Below are 21306 nucleotides of genomic sequence, written 5' to 3'. Positions count from 1 at the left end.
ACTCCTGTGGACAACACAAGTGTCTCCTTAACAACTCCAACCCCCTGGCCCACAGTTTCCACAACTAACCATCTTCTATACAAATCGTAGCATTTCTGTATCCTTCATCTTAGAATATAGTCTTCTACAGTGAAGAGAATCCGTTTTACAACTGAGAAGGTCTCTGGATACTGCCAAACCGTACTGTGAAGCAGTCATCTGCTGAGGTCACAGCTGGTTTCTAGGTAGGTAGAAGCACGACATCACGTATCCGAAACGGTTCGGCGTCTCTCTCTCGTCCCAACAGTGACAGGGCTAGGGCCTTAGAGCTGCGAGGGTCCGTAGACGTCGTGCAGTCTTAGCCTTTCACTGCGTGCCCAGGACCGGATGGACTGTCGTGGGTGAACGAGTCGGAGTCCACTGGGGAGAGCACAGCAGCGGAAGCCCGGGTTTGATGCGCGCCTCGCTCTCACACGAACAAATGCCGTGTTTATAGTAAGTAACCGTCTGAGGGTTACTTACTATATTTAGCTACTTACTACATATATCTGAAGCTGACTGTAGGCACGTGGTCGGTGTCATTTAACAAGTGAACCTTGGGGTTTGCTGAGTTTAAACTGCCTGTTGCTAGCTTAGCACGAAATCTCCCCAATTCCTCGTCTGTCTGCATTGTTACTTAAAATTTCTGTAAGTAAATAAATTTTATAGAAATCTTCCTTTGACTTACTGAAACATGAGTCACCGTGGGCTGTAATTTTGTCGGTTTTATTTCTGCATAGCCAAAACATCAGAATGACTAGTGAGAAGATCAAAATGGTCTCTGTGAATCCTCGTCTCCTCCCAGTGGCTAGTCAGACTCAAGACTTGCGGTATGGGAGAATCTCTTCTTAATAATCTGTCTAAAGCAGTGGTTCTCAATCAGGGGCGGTTTTGCGCTCGATGGGACACCTAATTTTTCAAGACATTTTTGGTTGTCCTAACTGGCAATGGACCGGGGGTACGTCACTGGCACCTGGTGGGCAAAGGCTGGGGCGTCACTAAAGATCCTACAACGTTTCTTTACCAAAAAGGCTGGTTAAATGTTCATTTATCTATAATAAATACTCCTGACGTTTTTCTTGCATGAATCTTTTTTGATAAAAATCAAGACAACTGGATAAATAAGTAAGCCTTGAAATGTGAGAAACGATGCTGGTAGCTTGATGATAGAAAGTGTAAGAGCCTAAATGTAAGGCTTAAAACAATAAAAGTCTTGGAAGAAGACAGGACGAATTCTTTACAACCTGGATTTGGCAGGGATGTCTTGGATATCACACAAAAGAGCACAGGTGACAAAAAACTGATGAACTGGAATTGATGAAAATTTAAAACTTTTGTGCATCAGAAGACACTATCAACAGAGTGAAAAGGCAGTCTACAGAGTGGGAGAAAATATTTGCACATCACATACTTGAGAAGAGGTTAATAACTGCAATACATAGAGAACTCCTAACGTAACCACCAAAAACCCCAAACAACCCAAGTCAGCAGTGGAAAAGGACCCGAGCAGACACGTCTCCAAACAAGACGTACAGATGGCCGAGAGGCACAGGAGACCATGCGCCACGTGACTCATCACGTAAATGTGAATCAAAACCACAGCGGGCGCAACTAATGAATCATCGAGCCTTACATCGGAAACTGGGGATGTACTGTACGGTGACTAACATAATATAATAAAAAATCATTTAAAAAAAAAAAACCACAGCGGGACGCCAGCTCACACACGTTAGGATGGCCGTCCTCGCGAGCACAGGAAGCAAGTGTTGACGAGGACGTGGCCAGCTGGAGCCCTCTGAGCGCGAGAAGGTGCGGCTGCGGTGGGAAAGAGTACGTGCTTCCTCGAAAGATTGAAAACAGAGTTACCACAGGATCCGACAGTTCCACCTCCGGGCGTATACCCCAAAGAACTGGAAGCAGGGTCTCCAACAGATCGTTGTGCACCTACGTCTGTGACAGCCAAGAGGTGGGAGCCACCCCAGTGTCGGATGAATGGATAAGCAGAGTGTACACACGCACGGGAAATGCACTCAGCCGTGAACAGGAAGGACATTCTGACACCTGCCACAGCGCGGACGAGCCTTGAAGACAGTATGGCTCGCTGAAGGAAGCCGGGCACGAAAAGACAAATACTGCATCATCCCACTTCTGTAGGGTACTTAGTCAAAATCATACAAATAGTGGAATGTAGGTGCCAGGGGGAGAGGGGCTGGGGAGTTCGTGTTTCCCAGGATGAAGGGGGCCTGGAGATGGGGGTGGCAGGTGCACAACAGTGTGACCGTCTGTCCTACACTGAGCTGTGCGCCTGACACCGATGAGGATAGTACATGTCCCGGGTGAGTGTGTTTTACCACAAGGAGAAACAAATGCGCCCCCGGCCCCTGTGGGTCAGCATCCGGCGAACCCGGTGTGGCGCTCACGCCTCGTCCCTCGCCAACAGAGGTTGCAGAAACAATCCCGCCGTCCCCAGAATGCACACCAGGATGAAGACCCACAGGAAAATGCGATCGATGACCATGGCGACGTACTTCCAGTCATCCTGAATCTGAAAAACAAAAACAAACATCGGGAAAGAGGAAAAAATAAAGCATGAAGGGCAGGCAGAGGGACCCATTTCCAGCAGGAACATCGGATAAACGTGTTGCAGCAACAGAAGGCGTTGTGCCACCAAACGCGAGAAACCTCATGTCCCTAACGCAGTCTGAGGACACCCTCCATTCCCAGGTTTCCCTCTATGCCCTGCGAGAAACAGGTGTGAAATATTCATGTTAAGTCTGTTTTAAATCAGAGATTTCTTGGGGCGTCTGGCTGTGTCGGTAGAACGTGCGACTCTCGATCTTGGGGTTGTGAGTTCAAGCCTCATGTCGGTGTAGAGCTTACTTTAAAAAAAAAACCCAGAAATTTCTTAATGTTACATAATCTATTTTTTAAAAGATTTTATTTATTTATTTGACACAGAGGGAGAGAGCAAAAGCAGGGGGAGGGACAGAGGGAGAAGCAGACTCTCCGCTGAGCAGGGAGCCCCATGCGGAGCTCGATCCCAGGACCCTGGGACCATGACCTGAGCTGAAGGCAGACGCTTCACCGACTGAGCCACCAGGTGTTCCATAATCTATTTTTTCTAAACTGATTTCTAATTTATAAAGTTAGTAAAACCAGTTCTTTGACTTGTGTCTGTGGGAAGACTCTTGGACCTTGTTAGAAAAGCTAATACAATCCAAACATCACTGACCGTTGCTTCCAAGTACTGCTTTTATCCCGTTTTAGATACTAATTTCCTTTCAGCATCTGTTCCACACATGAAAATCAGCACATCAGGGCCAGGCCGTCATCCTCACCCCACGGCCCTCCCCAGGCCCAGCTAAAGCCAAAGATCCTCTTCAACTGTAAGGCCAAAGTATGGTGGACAGGCTGGAAACCAGACATAATTGCGGACAATAAAGTAAGAGATGGAAGAAAGAACAAGACTAATTGCACATAATACAGCTTCAGTTCAGGCCTGAAATAGGAAGGAGAATTGTATGTTAATTATACTCCTAGACAACTCAGAAAGCAAGGAAACCATAATTGAATTGAGAAAGAGAGAACCCATGAATCAACGAATTTTGAAGGAATAATCACATAATAAAGAGGCAGCATGTGACTTAGTAATTGAATTAAGTGCACTGAAATGGGGCTGGGAGACAAGAATTTTCTTTCCCGTCCTGAGCTGGAGTGCATGTGTGCTCTTGAAGACACTACGGATTCTCTGCTAAAATTAGAATTGTGTTGCCCTGTTGGCCAGGTGCTTCATTTCAAGTCCTGTAAATGCCTCAAACACACAATAGACCCTGTGATTCCTCCCACCACAGCCAGCTGCACCCCCCACGGCTGTCACAGGCGGAGGGTGGAAACGCAGACACTTGGGAGACACTCTGACTTCAATCCCAGAGTCTGAGAATCTGGGTAAATTACGTGACCTCTCTTCACCTTGACTGCTCCATCTGTGAAATGCAGATAAGAGCAGTACTCACCCTCCTTAATCCCTCCACCCCTCTCCCCTCCAGCAACCCTCAGTTTCCTGTGATGAAGAGTCTCTTATGGTTTGTCTCCCTCTCTGATTTCGTCTTGTTTTATTTTTCCTTCCCTTCCCCTATGGTCCTGTTTTGTTTCTTAAATTCCACATGAGTGAAACCATAGGATAATTGTCTTTCTCTGATTGACTTATGTCACTTAGCACAATCCCCTCCAGTTCCATCCGTGTCGATGCAAATGGTGGATAATCATCCTTTCTGATGGCTGAGTGATAGTCCATTGTAAATATGAACCACATCTTCTTTATCCATTCACCTGCTGAAGGGCATCTCGGCTCCTTCCATAGCTTGGCTATCGTGGACGTTGCTGCTGTGAACACTGGGGTGCATATGGCCCTTCAGATCACTACGTTTGTATCTTTGGGCGAAATACCCGGTAGTTCAATTGCTGGATCATAGAGTAGCTCTATGTCCAATGAGCACTGGGTGTTATATGAGACTGAATCACTGAACTCTGAAACTAATAATATACCGTATGTTAATTAATTGAATTTATTTATTTTTTTAATAATATTTTTTATATTAGTCACCATACAGTACATCCCTAATTTTTGATGTAGAGTTCCACAATTCATTACTTGCGTATAACACCCAGTAAACCATGCAATTTGTGGCCTCCTTAATACCCATCACCAGCCTATCCCATTCCCCCACTCCCCTCCCCTCTGAAGCCCTCAGTTTGTTTCCCAGAGTCCAGAGTCTCTCATGGTTCATTCTCCCTTCTGTTTACCCCTCCTTTCTTCTTCCCTTTCTTCTCCTACCAATCTTCCTACTTATGTTCCATAAATGAGTGAAACCATATGATAATTGTCTTTCTCTGCTTGACTTATTTTGCTTAGCATTATCTCCTCCAGTCCCGACCATGTTGCAGCAAATGTTGAGAAATCATTCTTTTTGATGGCTGAGTAATATTCCATTGTATATATGGACCACATCTTCTTGATCCAGTCATCTGTTGAAGGGCATCTCGGCTCCTTCCACAATTTAGCTATTGTGGACAGTGCTGCTATGAACATTGGGGTGTATATGCCCTTCTCTTCACTACGTCTGTATATTTGGGGTAAATACCCAGCAGTGCTATTGCTGGGTCATAGGTTAGCTCAATTTTTAACTTTTTAAGGGACCTCCACACTGTTTTCCAGAGTGGCTGTACCAACTTGCATTCCCACCAACAATGTAGGAGGGATCTCCCTTCTCCACATCCTCTCCAACATTTGTTGTTTCCTGCCTTGTCAATTTTTGCCATTCTAACTGGCGTAAGGTGGTATCTCAGTGTGGTTTTGATTTGAATTTCCCTGATGGCTAATGATGTTGAACATTTTTTCATGTGTCTGTTAGCCATTTGTATGTCATCATTGGAAAAGTGTCTGTTCATATCTTCTGCCCATTTATTGATTTGATTGTTTGTTTCTTGGGTATTGCGTTTGAGAAGTTCTTTGTAGATCTTGGATACCAGTCTTTTATCTGTAGTATCATTTGCAAATATCTTCTCCCATTCCGTGGGCTGCCTCTTAGTTTTTTTTGACCGTTTCCTTTGCTGTGCAGAAGCTTTTTATCTTGATGAAGTCCCACAAGTTCATTTTATCTCTTGTTTCTCTTGCCTTTGGAGATGTGTCATGAAAAAGGTTGCTGTGGCCGATGTCAAAGAGGTTGCAGCCTATGTTCTCCTCTACGATTTTGATGGATTCCTGTCTCACATCGAGGTCTTTCATTCATTTGGAGTTTATCTTTGTGTATGGTGTGAGAGAGTGGTCACGTTTCATTCTTTTGCATGTAGCTGTCCAATTTTCCCAGCACCATTTATTGAAGAGACTCTCTTTTTTCCACTGGATGTTTTTTCCTGCTTTATCAAAGATTAGTTGCCCAAAGAGCCGAGGGTCCATTTCTGGGTTCTCTATTCTGTTCCATTGGTCTATGTGTCTGTTTTTGTGCCAGTACCACGCAGTCTCTGTGATCACAGCTTTGTAGTACAGCTCGAAATCCGGCAACGTGATGCCCCCAGCTTTGTTTTTCCTTTTCAACAATTCCTTGGTGATTCAGGGCCTTTTCTGGTTCCACACAAATTTAAGGGCTGTTTGTTCCAGTTCTTTGAAAAATATCATTGGTATTTTGATTGGGATGGCATTGAAAGTGTAGATTGCAGATGACATGATACTCTATATGGAAAACCCAAAAGAATCCACCTCCAAACTACTAGAAGTTATAGAGCAATTCAGTAATGTGGCAGGATACAAAATCAATGCTCAGAAATCAGTTGCATTTCTATACATGAACAATGAGACTGAAGAAAGAGAAATTAGGGAATCCATTCCATTTACAATAGCACCAAAAATCATACGATATCTCGGAATTAACTTTACCAGAGACGTAAAGGATCTATATTATAGAAACTATAAATCACTCTTGAAAGACACTGAAGAAGACACAAAAAGATGGAAAAATATTCCATGGTCCTGGATCAGAAGAATTAATATAGTGAAAATGTCTATGCTACCCAAAGCAATCTACACTTTTAATTAATTGAATTTGAATAATAAAAAAGAACAGCACTCACCTCAGAAGGTGAGGAAACGCGCTGGCACACAGTCCTTCATGGATTGAAGTTCACGCTGATTAATAACACGACCCTTCTCAACTACAGACGTTCCTCTGACAGCACTTTGTGGGCTTAGCCCAGTGCAGAAGGAGGGGACTTGGGTCTCACACATGAACACACGTGTGTTGCACGAAGAGCAGGGCGAGAACTAACTTTAGGTCTAACTGTTAAAGTCTCGAAGGTGCGAGGACCTGGGGCCTTTTCTGGAAACTTTGGAACTAATGATGACAGAAGCATCAGGCAAAATGGTGAACCAGCACAAGCCCTTGGCTCATTGTCCCAGCCTGGCCCTGGAACGTCCCGGACGCCAGAGGAGTCTGTATGTTAGGGGCTGGTGGCACCTGGCCCGGGGTGCCCTGGGGTGGCCAAAGGAGGGCCCCGGGCGGACGGGGTGGGTACAGCTTTGGGCTGTGCCCTTTTCACCCCTAATGCTCTGCTTCTTTGCAGACTGCCCACTCCCTGCCCAGAGATGCAGGTCTCCTGTGAGCAGTTGAGAGCCTGGTGCAGGTGAAAAGACGGGAAGTCGAGCTGTCCCTTGAGGGACAAGGTCACCCAGAGGGAAGGAGGCACCTTTGAAGGCTCATCTAGTCCAGTCTGTGGCCATGTGGGCACCTCCCCAAACACAATCCACAAGGATGGCGGATGACCCCAGAAAAAGTGAGTTTACAGACCTCAGTACAGAGACTTAGCCATTTGAAAGGAAATTCACACAGTGGACAGGTTAAGGATTGAACGTAAACATGAGATCTGCAGCGATTACAGAGTATTAGAGACGTGAAGTAGAAGGCGCAGGGTCACAGAAGAACCAAGTCAGACAAGCCAAGGAAAAGACGTAAGAGACGGGACAGCCAGCAGGAGGGGACTGAGAAGAGGGGTGAGGGGCAGGAAGGAACCCAGAGGAGAGGTGAGGGGCGGTGGGCAGGAGGGGAGATGTGGGGGACTGGAAGCACACGTGTGTCGTTCAGGGAAAGAGGAAGGGGAGGAAATCTTCACAGAAATCCTGGACTCCCTGAGAACTGGAGGTGGGAAAGTTCGGGTGCGGCAGCTGGTGGGAATGCTCGTCTGGGAGAGACCTGCACCACAGCCCCAGCTCCCTGGGTTTACAGGTTCCGGAGGCTCTACACACAATCCATCAGTCAGACAAACAAGGCCAGGTTAACTGAGAACTTCTCATCAGGGTTACTGAAGCAGTAGTAGTTTTTAAGTATTTAAGGAAAGGAACTTCAACTCTAGAATTTTGGATCCAGCTAAACTCCCTTGAAAATGAGAGTTTTTACATTTTGAAGCCCACAGGCCTCCGAAGGTTCAACCTTAAGCCCTCGAGAAGGCATGACATGCGGGGAGAGGGGAGCAGGAGGGCGCCCCGGGACGCCTGCGGTAAGTGCTGGGTGCCTCGAAGCGGAGTAAGGAACGGGGGCGTTCCCCCCCCATCCCTGATCCCCGATCCAGAACGCAGCTCCAGCAACATCCAGGGCAGCCGGGCCGGGGCAGCCAGGGAGAGCAGAGGGGAGCACGGTGGGGTCGGGGTCGAGACATGGATACCAAGTGATGAGGAGGGTCTGGCGTGTGGGTCTGACTCACGGAGGCACAGCCTCCCCCCTCCCCAAGAACGAAAAGACGCGGCTTTCCAAGCAGCAGCCAGGATTCGGACTTAGTGCACGGCACGAACTCTGGGAGGAAAGAAAGGTAAATGGAAAACACACAATAACATGGCAGAAACTGAGCCCAGGTACGAGAGTGCCTCCAACTCCGGAATTAACGAGTTACTGATGAGAAGTGAGACTGGAAGGAGCGAACACACATCCACGCTGTGTGCATGGCATCCGCGCATAAGGATACCGCGGTGTGTGTCTGTCTCCACCCAGCAGAAGACAAGCTGTCTCAGGACCTGCAGCGCGGAAGATCCTGGCTCGGGCCTTGGCACACCTCCCAGAACACGGTGCCGCCCCAGGATGACCGGCCGAGAAACACGCCATCAGCAGAGCGCTTCCAAGGGACCCCGAGCTCAGGGACTAATACAACTACACTTCTTACTGTAAGACCAAGCAGGAGCACGCGGTGACCCACGAGAGCAGCCATGTCAGGGACACTAGGGCATTCCCGTGCCTTGGGGGCCAGCGTGGTCATGGTCGGGAGCACAGCCCACAGTGAGGTTCTGAGGGGCCGAGTGCCCTGAAAACCCGCAAGGCTGGGCCACAGACCCAGGAGTGAAAGCCTCTCTGGAAAACCGTGGACCACGACCCAGGGGAAGGAGGGCCCCTTCAGGCAGCTCAAGTGTCCTCAGCAAGGGGTGGGCATCTGTCCTGGCTCTCACTGCCCGCTCACCAACGGGCTGCTGTCTGCTGGCCTGCAGGTCAGATTTCTGCCATTTCTGGAAAAACAGGAGAGCTAACAGCAGGCCCACAGCACCTGTGGCAATGGATGACCAGAGGTGAGCCGTGGCTGCCCCTTGAGATGAACCGCGTGCCACAAGTTTGCCATTAATTTATGTTCTGGGCATTTCAGTGGCGACTTCCCTTTTACAGTAACAATTTTTAAGTGTCCTTTTGTAGAAAAGATGCTTGTGAAACTCTAACACTTTGTATGCTGTCTAATAACTTTGGAATAGAGTTAATTTTTTTTTTTTAAGATTTTGTCAGAGAGAGAGATCGAGTGCACAAGGGGGGGGGCGGCAGGCAGAGGGAGAAGCAGGCTCCCCACTGAGCCGGGAGCCGGACGCAGGACTCGATCCCAGGACCCTGGGATCATGACCTGAGCTGAAGGCAGACGCTCAACCAACTGAGCCCCCAGGCGCCCCTAGAGTTAATTTCTGATAGCTTGACAGAGGCTTGAGTAGGAGTACTTAGAGCTCCATCTTTGCGAAATATCCGCTAACTGAAATGACATTCGGAGTGCATAAAGAAAGCGTAGAGTGCACCTGCCAACGTCACCGGTGTCAGGGACACGAGATTTTCACGGATCGGGTGCTTATGCTCCAGCAGCTGCTTCTCTGTCTGCCTTTTCGGCTCAATGACAGGGTCAGCAGGCGTCTCCACGGTGCCAGGGGAGCTCACAGCTGCGCAGGCGGGGTGGGGGGGCGGGACAGGCGGCGGCTGCGTGCTCCCTCCTGGCTCCTCTGCTGTCATGTGTGTTCAGAGTGGAGTGAAAGAGGCCCCAGTCATTCCCCCATCAGCGTTAATGACCCACCGTGCATCAGGAGCCGAAATGATCTCTTCGTTAGCTCTTTGCTAATAAGCAACTTAAGGCAGAGCCAATTCATTTGAAAGCAGAGCTCCTTATAAAATCATCACATGGGATTTTGATAACCTCTGGGGTAAACAGAGGGTCAGGGAGCAGCCAGACACGTGATATTATTAAGTGTTAAACTTCTAATACTTCACATTAGTTCTAGTGTGAGATCTGTGGAGGAAATGGAAGTTCACCCAATTAAAAACAACGAGCAAGAGAGTTGGCCTGGATCCTTCAGGAGAGAAGATGTACAAACTGCCAATAGCATACGGAAAAGATTCCTACTCGCTCCTCAGCAGGGAAAGTCTGGTTAAAACGGCAACGATGCACCAGTTTGCACATGTCAGAGTGAGGGCGTGCAGCCACGGCAGCTCTCAAACGTCACCTGGGGTGAGACGTCACTGGCCCAACGCCTTGGGAACCTCGCAGTAGCCACCACCGAAGTTAAAAATGTCTCGGTGCAGTGATCAGCAAGGGACACGGGTGCGTATGTTCACCAGAAGATGCGTATGAGAATATTTATGGTACCTTCCCCAAAATAGCCCCAAACTAGAAATAACCGCACGTGCAGCAACTGTGGAATACGGCAGCAGCAGGTGTCATGGAAACACACACCTCAGAAACACTGGGTTGGATGAAAGACATCAACCGTGGAAGGGAGTGCGCCGCAGAATCCTATTTATACCAGGGTCAAGGAAAGGTAAAGCTAACCGACGTCCAGGAGGTCGGGATCAGTGGTTACCGAGGGTGGGGGTCATCGGGAGGGGGCACGGAAACGTCCCACGTCCTTACTCGGCTCAGGGTGACACGTGTGCACTTACACCTAAATGGGGCAGGCACACAGCCGGAAAGTAAAGTGTCGGCTGTAGGTCAGCTCAGGGCTACGTGGAGGTGGTCTGCTCTCGCGCCCTCTTCTGGCTCATCTCCGGACCGCCAGCCACTCGGGGCCCGACTCCGGGGCACGCACGTGGGGCTGGGAGCAGTGATGCCACACATTCAGGGACACCCGGCTGGTCCGTGGAGAAGCGGCCGGAGCACAGCTGCGGACTCGGGTCGAACCTCTCGGGCCCACCCTGCGCGTCTGCCCCAGGGAGTACGTCTCCTTACCTCTTTGGCTTCGTTTTGTGCTTTCATATTTTCGGCAATATACTTGACGCTCTGGATGGCTTCTCTGATTTCCGGCGACAGCGTAGAGAGGGCCAGCACGGCGTGGACGGACTCCGAGCTGGAGCTTCTCGGGAGGTTGGCGCTGAAATTTGAAATTTTTATCCTGTGGTGGTGACACTGGCCGCACGTCCCGTCCTGGCAGGGACAACCTTCCTTGCAGCCTCTGGGCTCGGTGCGGCTGAAGCAGTTCAGGTTGGAGAGCTCCGCGTTGTACGAGGGCCTCGGCTTCTGGGTGTGGCCCTCGCTCCCGGCCGGCCTGGTCATGAACATGACCCTGGGAAGCAGGTGCAGGAAGATGGTTCTGACCCACGCGGGCATGGTGTGCGTGGTCGGCGTTCTGTAGTGCACGTTGAGCACGAAGACCGTGATGACGATGGACAGCGTGACGAAGATCATGGTGAACAGCAGGTACTCGCCGATGAGCGGGATGACCAGCGAGGTGGAGGGGATGGTCTCGGTGATGACCAGCAGGAAGACGGTGAGCGAGAGCAGCACGGAGATGCAGAGCGTCACCTTCTCGCCGCAGTCGGACGGCAGGTAGAAGACGAGCACGGTGAGGAAGGAGATGAGCAGGCAGGGGATGATGAGGTTGATGGTGTAGAAGAGGGGCAGGCGGCGGATGTAGAGCGAGTACGTGATGTCGGGGTAGATCTCCTCGCAGCAGTTGTACTTGATGTCGTGCTTGTAGCCGGGGGCTTTGATGATGGCCCACTCGCCGCTCTCCCAGTAGTCCTTGAGGTTCATGGAGGAGCCGATGAGGACCAGGTCGATTTTTGCCTTGTCATAGGACCAGGACCCGAACTTCATGGTGCAGTTCTGGTAATCGAACGGAAAGTAGGTCACGTCGATTTTGCACGAGCTCTTGAAGATGGCCGGCGGGATCCAAGTCACCTCCCCCGTGTACTTGAGTAAAGCTTTGGTCTTGTCGTCCACCTGGAAGTCCCCAACAGCGCTGCAGAGACAGATGGACGGCACACGGTCACGACCACGCGCTCACCCGGGCCCGCTTCTCACACAGCCGGCCACCAGTGCAAGTAACCGCTTACCAGACCACACAGCAGGAGAGTGTGCCAGAGAGGGTCACCCAGGCCGCCACCCCCGCTGACAAAGGGGACACCGTGGCCCAAGCCTGCGTTCCCCCGCCCCGGGGCACGTCCCTGGATCACTCCACAACTGTGACTCTGCCTCGATATTTACTGAGACGCTTTCAAAGGCCAGAAAGGGACTGTTTCCCCTGTAAAGAAATGGGATGAATGCCGTCCTTGAGGCAGGAAACCTGTGGGGATATTTGGCCCTCGTTCTGCTATGGTTTCGACCCGTCAGCACCTCACTCAGTCTCTGGTGCGCACCTACTGTGTGCACACGGGCGTGCGAAGTCAGGCTGGGGGGTGCTGTGGGGGCACTCCCCCTGCCCGGAGGCCCACCAGTCAGGCTGGCCCCGAACCCGGCCTGCGACCCTGCTCTCCCCACCCCCAGCCGTGCTCTGCTTGAACAATCACGTGTTCTAATTCCTTGTCTTTCGAACCCTGCACAACAGGTTCCTTTACCTTCTGGTTCCCCATCTGCCCCCATTTTCTCCCTTCCTTCCACCTCTGTGCACCCGGACCGTCTACACAGAGCCCTGTGGACCCGAGTCCTGCATCTGAGAGTCACGACAGTGGCCTCGCCCCAGGGAGGCACTACTGGTCTCTGAGTTCTGCACTGGAGGCATCCACACCCTGCAGAAGCAGCCACCACACCCGTCCGCCTCGAGGGCTGGAAGACAGGGCAAACCCGAACGTTTGGGACAGCTGTGTGTTCTCTGTTGTTCAGTGAGAACGTGTGGACACAGAAGGGACGTGTCTTCTGGTCTCTGTGGAGACCACTGCCTCCCTGTCCTCTGGTCGGCCGCTCTGCCCCACAGGTGCCCTGCTGGCTTTATTCACGCTCAGTGCCCTCGGTATCCGCTGCGCCCTTCGGTCACGCTCAGTGCCCTCGGTATCCCGCTGCGCCCTCCGTTCTCACACGGTCCCTCCTTGCTTCGGGCCCACGCGTCCAGGAGGCATGAGAATTGGGCAGGGCCCATAAGGTCCTGACTCCTGAGTCTCCCGAAGAACCCATGGGGCCTGCTCAGGGAGGCTGAGAAGACCCCAGAAGAACCTTCCTCATGGTGTCCCAGGTCCACAAAATGTGGGAGCAGAAAGGGACCTCCAGGCCACGGTCCTGCTCCCTTCTCTGTGAATACGTGTCTACTGGCAGACAGCCACACTGTCTGCGGTCTGCGGCTGCTTTAGGGGGACGAGGGCAAAGGGGCCACAGTTGGGACTGGCCCACAAAGTCTAAATTCTTACTGCCTGGCCCTTCCCAGCTGCCGCCCTAGTCTAACGCCCTCACTGAAGAGGAAACCGACGGTCAGATCGCAGGCTCCCACGAAGCGTTTGTGGCAGAGCCTTGACCCACCGGAACTGGGGGCACAAGTGATGGGTCACTAAACCACCCACGCGCCCCAAGGCCAAACACGGGAGTGAAGTTTGCCCCGGTGGTGGGTGCTCAGTCCTGCCTGTTCCCGGGGATCCTGGTCACAGAGCTGTGCCTGCCCCGACCGGAGGCCTGTTTGCTAACAGGGCCATGTCCGTAACCTCCGTCTCGGCCACCGGCACACAGGGAAGACCACGACCCAGCTGGGCCCTGGGGGGCAGCACGGCACCCCCCAGACAGGGCCCTTGTACGCATCATAGGTAATAAATGGTTGCAGCCTCGGGGTGTCCAGCCGGCAGCAAGACACAACGGGGGTGGGAGGGGCCGGGCCCGCGTACAAGGCTGTTGAAGGAGAGAAGGCAGGTGGGGGCTTGCTCTCGGGGAGACAGAGCCTCAGCGGGGCGAGGGTGGTGAGCAGTGGGAACGTTCTCTCCAAATTCCCAGCAGCAGAAAGACAGGCAACCCGGGAGCAAAGAAAAACCTACCGACCACGTCGTCCAAGTCAGGTTACGTGCAAACAAGCTTCAGGATACGAGCATGTGGGTACCAATGACCAAGCCCACGGGGGCCTGCGAGGGACTGGGGGCAGTGATGGCCGTGAGAGGAGGAAGTTCTCGAGTCCCAAGAGCCCCAGACACACAAACCACCAAAAGGCATGTGCCCCGCAAGAAAGAGGCCCCCGCTCTGTGCTGAATCCTTAGCAAGGGGAGCAGTGAAATGGGGGAGGGGGGCCCATGGCTTTGTTTGTGGGGGAGAACCATGAAGGTGGTGGAGTCCACAGACGGTCTGCAGGGATGGCCGGATGGCCGTCAGCCATGTGGGCTTGAGGGTCTCAGAAATTCCTCCCCCAAGCTCCCTCCCGGGAGGATAGACATCCACCCAGGAAAACGCTGCTTAGGGTAGGACCCAAGTTAAACGGGGTCAGTAATGGGTTGAGAAGAGAAGACAGTTTACAGACCAGAGAAGCAGGTGTTCAGCAGTGGCCGTGCTCTGGCCCAGGGGCCCACCGACCCAGACGCTCTCGAGCTGGAGAAAGGAGACCCCTGCCCGCCCCGTCCCCTCTGGAAGCCTGTCCTCAAAGTTCAGCAAAGGCCACCCACTATCTCCAAGAACAACAGGAAGGACTGTAGTGTGAGGAATGAACAGGAACGCCCAAATCCCAAGCAAAGACGCGCTCAGCGGCCTCTGGAAGCGGAAGGAGTAGCGTAACCAGAGTTACACGACCTGGCTGGACAGCAGCAGGCCTATCAAGATCGGCAACCGAGGAAAGAATCAGGAAAAGAAACAACAGCCACCTTAGAAGGAAAGCCTAAAAGCAATAAGACTGCGTCGAAAGTGTGATGAGGGAATGAACTCAGACAGGACCGATGTCCACATCAGACAGAAACGAGAACCCGAGAGAAGAATCCAGAATGCGGGTGAAGTTCCAGCGTACGTGCCAACGGAGTTCCCGGAGGGAAAAACCAAAGCAGCAGAACAAATCTCTCGTCCTGGGATCAGGAAGAGCTCTCCTGGCGCAAAGGCTTGTGCTGCTCACGGCAGGAACAACAGGACTTCACAGACAAAGGGAAGAAGCCTCCGGGCGCCCGGGCCGGAGAAACAGCCCCCTGCAAGGACTGTGTGTCCCCGGGTTGCCCAGGACAGTCCTGGTTCAGGTCGTGGTCCCGGCGTGCGTACCAGCGGCCCCCTTTCTCTTGCTGAAGTCACCCGATTTCACCCGCGTAGACGGGCATCAGGTTTTCACAGCGACACTTCATCCTGGGACAGAGAGGCAGCATTTTTAAGACTTTCATGTGAGAAAGAGCTCAGCCACGCATTTTATATCCAGCTAAGTATTATCTGAAAAGGCTACAGCGGGCTATGAACGTGGAAGAACATGGGGAATTTTGTGCCCATGAGCGCTTTCTGAAGGGCCTGTTAGAGAACGAACTTCAGAAAACAAAGAAACCACAGGGGAAACTCTGGCCCGAGGTCATCAAAGACGTTTCTCATGTGTCCGAATGAAGAGAAGCTCTCCACAGAGGACCAGTCCCGAGAAAGTCCTGCTCTGACATGGAGAGAGGAGCTGTGTGGTTTCCTCTAAAACTTATTTCAGTTCCAGATTCCGGGAGAATTCCTTATGCTGTTTGCTCCTCACCACGACCAACGTGAAGCGTTTCGCTGTGACTCAGTCTTGTTAAACTCACACCCTCAGACCTCCAGCTGTTCCCCCAAGACTGCCAGCAAAAAACAGCCTTCAAATTCACATCACGAGATTAAAATTTCTGCACAGTTTCTTAATTCTAGCTCAGCAGAAATTCTCAGGGCCCTGCGCAGGCCCCTAGCAGCCTCTGTCTGGATCAGGGCATTGCTAGGGCGGCTCGGGTTTTGCAGACCAGCTGAGTTGATCTTGTGTCCCAGTTCTGTGCAGACTAAGTTTACAAATACAAGTTGCATGAAAGAAACATTTAAGAATGAAGTATTTCCTTAGGAAACCAGAAAAAAAATTTTCTTTGGAGTGGCTGAAGACCCTTCTTTTAGAGAGTGGGACTCAAACAAAAATATAGCTTTTTCAGTCTAATAGTTAAAGCATATTAGTTTGTACTAATCCGGCATAAGAAACCTAAACACAGAGTGCTTTTAATCATTAAGATTAGATTAATTCTATACGAAGTGCTTTGCTGACAAGTGCTCCATGGTTAACACACAGCTTTAGAGAGAAAGCGCAGGTATAAAAATGCTGTTTTCCACACCCAGAGAACAAACTAGCACATATTGTAAGACATCATCTAAGGCTTATGCTTGCCCAGTAAGAGCTTCACTGTGGGAAGCGTCAGATTTCAGGAAAGAGGCCGGTTTTGGAGGCGGCGGTGGGCAGGCTGAGGACCTGTAAGACTGGAGAGGCTGCCTGCAACTGTGGGCCTGGCATCAGGGGCAGAGAGTGAAGCCCTCCGCGTCCTGACCCTCAGGGAAGGTCGCGTCCCCTCCCTGGCCGCCCCTCCGGTCCGTGGCCGCACCCTGGGAGTGCGTCCCGCGGCGTGCGGGAACAGGCTGGGGTCAGGTGGGTATCTCAGCACCTGGCACATAGTAGGTGCTCAGTCAATCCCCGTGGGATTCCCCAGTCCGCGAAGGCCCCTTGGACATGGGCCGGGGCAGGGCCCAGGATCCAGCTGACGGCCACCCTGTGCTCACTTACTTGTTGTACAGCACGATGTCAGGCTTCCAGATCTTCTGGGCAGGGACGCGCATGAACTCCGCCCCATCGTAGTCAGACGGGTTCCACTTCAGTTTGTAGTCATTCCAGATCTGGGGACAGGAGCAAGGAGAGGGGGAGGCAGCAGAAGGGCCCACAGGGTCTCCTTCCTTGACCTCGCCCGACTTGCTGAAGCCCCCACGCATCTCTGAGCCAGTGGGGGCGACCGCGCTGGGCTGCATGTGCAGGCTGCCTCCGCGGCGAGGCCAGGCAGCCCCGCACAGACCAACACGGATCACTGCTAGTGCAGGCCAGCTGCATGCCTTAAGTGCCTGCTGTTTACGTCCTGAGATGGCTCTCCAGGAGCTTCTCCACACCTGTTCCCCACCCAGCCCCAAGAACAGGGTGCTGATGACACACAGCCCTCTTCCACCTCCAGGTTAAGCAGGGTTGGTGTCTGAAGGTTCTGGGCAAGGAGCCAGGACCCCACTGGGGCCCGAGAAGTATTTAGGAGCAGAGGCTGGGGGATCGGAAGAAGGACGGGTGAGGCTGCCAACAGGTGCATAATGGGCCCCGTACCCTCCTGGCTCCCCGGCCTCCAGGGCACAGGAAGGCTATGTGGGCGTGCAAACAGTCACATTAATCCAGGCAGTCATTTGTCCAGGTCTGGACAAGACCTCCTGGGGGTGGGGGCCCGTGAGAGCTGGTGTCTTTGGCCTCAATCTGCAGAGGAAAATGCAGAGCCCCACCCCCACTCTACCAAAGAAAACAGCAGCATCTGATTTTACTGAAGGATGGATTTTTGGCAAGAAGGGAAGGAGGTGGCTTCAGGCACCAGCCCTGGGTAGGGGGACCGGGCTGCAGGCCCAGGTCTGTCCCCGTGTGCGGTGTGACTGTGGAGGTCTCTCCCTCCAGGTGGCAACCTGTCACGTGTGACTTGAGGGGCCGACTTCTGGGGGGGGGGGCTGTGCAGCAGTGCGCATGACCCTAAGCCCAGGAAGAGATGGACCGCCAGTCCACAGACCCCATCTTGGGCTCTTCTCAGGTGGCGCCGCAGAGACAGCAGTCACCACCAGGGGGCAGCAGCGCCCAGGGTCCGCTCACTCACTTGCTTGAGCCACAGGTTGGTCTCCATGATCTGGTTGACCTCGTCCTGGAAGGAGACCAGAGTGGACGTGTGAATACAAACACCAGGCTGGTTCTGGGAAAGGCTCTTCCATAAGGCCTGCACCCCACGCCCTGGCCCGCGGCTCTCGCACTCACCACCTTCACCAGCTGAGACATGGACACCTCAAACTGGATGATGACTGGGTCGGACACGTTGGCCACGGGCCGGATGATCTCATTGTAATCCTCGAACAGCCGCTCAAACAGACGGTGCTCAGCCTCGGAGGCCACGGCCGCTGACGGGAGTAAGCGTCACTTTTCCCCTGGGCAGGGACACCCCCACCCACAGTCTCCTCACCACCTGCTGCCGGGACTCTGCAGCACCCCGCGTTACAGATTGGGAAACTGAGGCCCACCAAACACATCCAGGAAGAAACCGTGGTTACAAGCCTGGACTGGAGTTTGGATCGCTGTGGTGCAAATCCTGCCAAAGTGCTTGTGAGCTGTGTGAGCTCAGGCCAGGGGTTTAACCTCTCTGAACCGGACTTTCTTTACCGCAGAAGCATGCATCGTATATGCGACCGCAGGGCTGCATTACCTGAAGTGCTTCTCAGGCGAGCGTAGGGAAGAGCTCACCAACTACCCTTACCTCCAACATGAACACAGGGCGGGGTCGGTGCAAACGCTGTCAGCCTGGGTTCAGCCACCTGCTACTTCCACGATGGAGAGACACGCGGGGCCACCAGGGGCCAGGGGTTCTGCCTCCCAGCCAGGAGACTGTAGCCCACCCAGGACCCGGTAGGGTTTTGGCCACCAACCCTGGGAGAAGCTGGGTGTCTAAGTGGCTCCCATGATCTCGAAGACCTGACTTCCTTGAAGGGGGGGAACCCTCTTTGTTCCTAAGCCACACCCCAGGCGACTTGAGTCAGCCCTCTGCCCTTCCCACTTACAGGTCCGAGGAGACTCTAGGGAGGGGATGAGGGGAATCCTCGGGGAAGTCTAACCCAACTTGTCCGCGTCCTGAAATGGGGTCTTGCCTGCTGCCCCCTCCCAGACACAGCAGGGGCCACAGGCAGGGGCTACTTGAGGAGCACAGGGACTCTGAGTGCTGGGGTCCCCAGCATCAAGGGGACAGAAACGGCGCTCCGCGGACAGACTCCCCTTGCAGCCGTGCCAAACCCCTGGCCCCTGGGCATCTGCCCGCCCTCCCGGCCGCCCGCTTCCCGGCCGCCCGCAGGCCTTCCGGCGCGGTCAGCGCGGCTACTGCCCGGCGGGCTCCTCCCCGAGACCCGGCCCGAGGCACAAGGCGAGGTCAGGGGCGCAGCCAGGCGAGCGCGTGGGGAGTGGCGGGCGCGCCAGCCCCCAGCCTCCCAGCGATTCCCCCCTCCCGTAGGTGGTACCGGCCTCAGTTTCCCCATCTATTCCTAGAACGAGGGAGTGGGCGGGAGGCAGACAGTGGAACCGAAGACGAGGGCGCCGACCCCGCAACCCTGGGCCCTCTCGGCTCGCGCCCAGACGACTCCGGGTGGAGGGGTGGTCGGAAGGGCAACGGGGCCCCCGCAACCGGCTCCCCGCCCGGCCTGAGCCCCTTCTTGCGCCCCCCGCCGGTCTCTCCGGTCCCCCGCCCGTACCTGGAGGCAGCGGCAGCAGCAGAGGCAGCACCAGCAGCGGGAGCCCCGCGACCCCGGCTCGGCGCGGGCAGGCGCCCATGGTCGCGGGGAGCGCGCGGCCGAGGCGCAGGCGAACTCCGCAGCGGCTCCCGGCACAGTCCGCCGGCGCAGAGCCGGACGCCGGGCGCTGGGCGCGCAGCCCAACGCTGGCCCCACCCCCCGGCGGGGGCGCCCGAGGTTCCGCGGGCTGCGCTCGGCGGGGCGGTGGCGGAGGCGGGGCGTGCAGGGCGTGCGGGGCGGGCGCAGCCTCCCTCCCGCGGGGGTCGTGCGTTCCCGGAGCGCGCGGGGATGGGGAAGAGGGGAGGCCCCTGGGTCCCGCCCCCTCCCCGCACTCGGGGACCTCCGGGCCGCCGGGCCGCGGGAGAGGCTCTGAGACACCCTCCAAAGACCTCGGGATCCCGACGCCGCTAAGTAAGTGCGAAGTGTCCCAGGTGTGATGCTGTGAAGCCGGGATTCGTGTTTTCCTTGTCGTTTGGGGGGAGGGGCGAGGCTGGAGTCGGTGGAAATGGGGTCCGCCGCCAGTGGGTACCTGTCGAGGCTGGAGGAGGGCCTGCAGGTTTGCTAGACCGCGCTACTTAGGACAGGTTTGAAGTGCTCCCTGATAGCAGGAAAAAAACTCAAAGAAACGAGGCTTCGAAATGGAGCCATCGGAGGGGCTCCTGCGCTTTGGCCCGCGGCTCGGGGCAGAGCCCCCCCTCTGCCCGCCCCCATCTGCGCCTGCGCCGACCAGGCCCTGGCTTCCCCAGCTCCCCCCTAACAACCCCGAGCCTCTGACTACCGACCCGACCCGCGTTGGGGTGGGGGGCATCTGCAAGTGAGTTGTCTTTATTATTTCCAGAATGGGTCGCCTTAAACCCAAAACAAAAGGAGACATTTTGCAGGACCCAGGGAATGTAAGAATTGGGGCCAGTCTCTCAGGCCCCCAATTAGAGCATTCTCATTCTCTAGGCAAAAGCCCCTACATTTGGAAAATATTGCAAATCAGATGTACAACCAAGGACTTGTATCCAGAAGGTGTAAAGAACCCCCCCCAACTCAGAAGTCAGAGTACATAGGTGTGAGGGTCTTGCAGGGGGTGATGCAAGTGTTCTAAAACTGAATTATGGTGATAAACTTACTAAAACTCCAGTTGTACACATAAAACGGGCAAATTTTATACTATGTATGTTATACCTTAATAAAGTTGTCTTTAAAATCTCAACAGTAAAAAAACTAAAACCCAATTTAAAGAATGAGCAAGGGTTAAAGAGAGGTCAGCAGATAGGGTGTCCGTAGGCAAAAAAAAAAAAAAAAATTACATGTAAAGATGTTCAGTATTATTAGCCGTTAGGGGAAAGCAAATTAAGAGCTAGCGGATAGAGCACTTTGCGCCCACTGGGATGGCTAGGATAAATCCATACCAAGTGTGGACGGAGATCTGGAGCTCACGTACCTTGTTGGGGGGGGATGCAGGATGGTTCGGGGGCTCCAGAGCCCCGTCTTACCGCATCCGGGAAGTTAACATACATTCCCCGCGTAACCCAGCGGTCACACTCCTGGGTGTTGATGTAGAGTGAAAACTCACAGAAAATCCCATACCCGTGAGTGTTTGTAGCGGCTCTAGTCATAGCTGCTCAAAACCGGTCACTACCTAAGTGTGCGTCGCCTTTCGCAGGGCAGACTGCTTACTGCTCAGCGAGAGACACTGTGGGCATGGTGCTGAGGGACGGAAGCTGCCCTCTCCGAGGCTGCACACCGTGTGATTCATGAGCTTGGCGTTCCCGAGAAGACCAGACCCTGGTGACGGAGAGGCAGTCAGCGGTTGCCAGGGCCTGGCCG

The 21306-nt window shown here is 53.6% G+C and overlaps 1 protein-coding gene across 1 annotated transcript; it reads right to left on the bottom strand.

Moving 5' to 3' along the window:
• Positions 1-1319: 1319 nt before the first annotated feature.
• CHRNA3 (cholinergic receptor nicotinic alpha 3 subunit) lies at positions 1320-19592 on the bottom strand. Its single transcript, XM_045804427.2, has 6 exons — positions 19450-19592; positions 17975-18114; positions 17820-17864; positions 16715-16824; positions 11023-12034; positions 1320-2563 (listed from the first exon to the last, which is right to left on the bottom strand). Exons 1-6 carry the CDS (start codon positions 19526-19528, stop codon positions 2435-2437), a joined length of 1515 nt encoding a protein of 504 aa, XP_045660383.2. The 5' UTR covers positions 19529-19592; the 3' UTR covers positions 1320-2434.
• Positions 19593-21306: the final 1714 nt, after the last annotated feature.

This window comes from Ursus americanus, chromosome 28 (genome assembly GCF_024610735.1).
Source record: "Ursus americanus isolate L20-20 chromosome 28, mUrsAme1.1.p, whole genome shotgun sequence".
Classification (NCBI taxonomy): domain Eukaryota; kingdom Metazoa; phylum Chordata; class Mammalia; order Carnivora; family Ursidae; genus Ursus; species Ursus americanus.
The sequence above is the reverse complement of the archived record's forward strand: the minus strand, read 5'-3'. Positions and strand labels throughout refer to the sequence as shown.

Coding starts and splice junctions, on each gene's coding strand:
- CHRNA3 (XM_045804427.2), bottom strand. CDS start 19,528: ATGGGCGCCTGCCCGCGCCGAGCCGGGGTCGCGGGGCTCCCGCTGCTG. Junction 18,115..19,449: donor GCTGCTGCCGCTGCCTCCAG/GTACGGGCGGGG, acceptor TACTCCCGTCAG/CGGCCGTGGCCTCCGAGGCT. Junction 16,825..17,819: donor CCAACCTGTGGCTCAAGCAA/GTGAGTGAGCGG, acceptor TCCTGTCCCCAG/ATCTGGAATGACTACAAACT.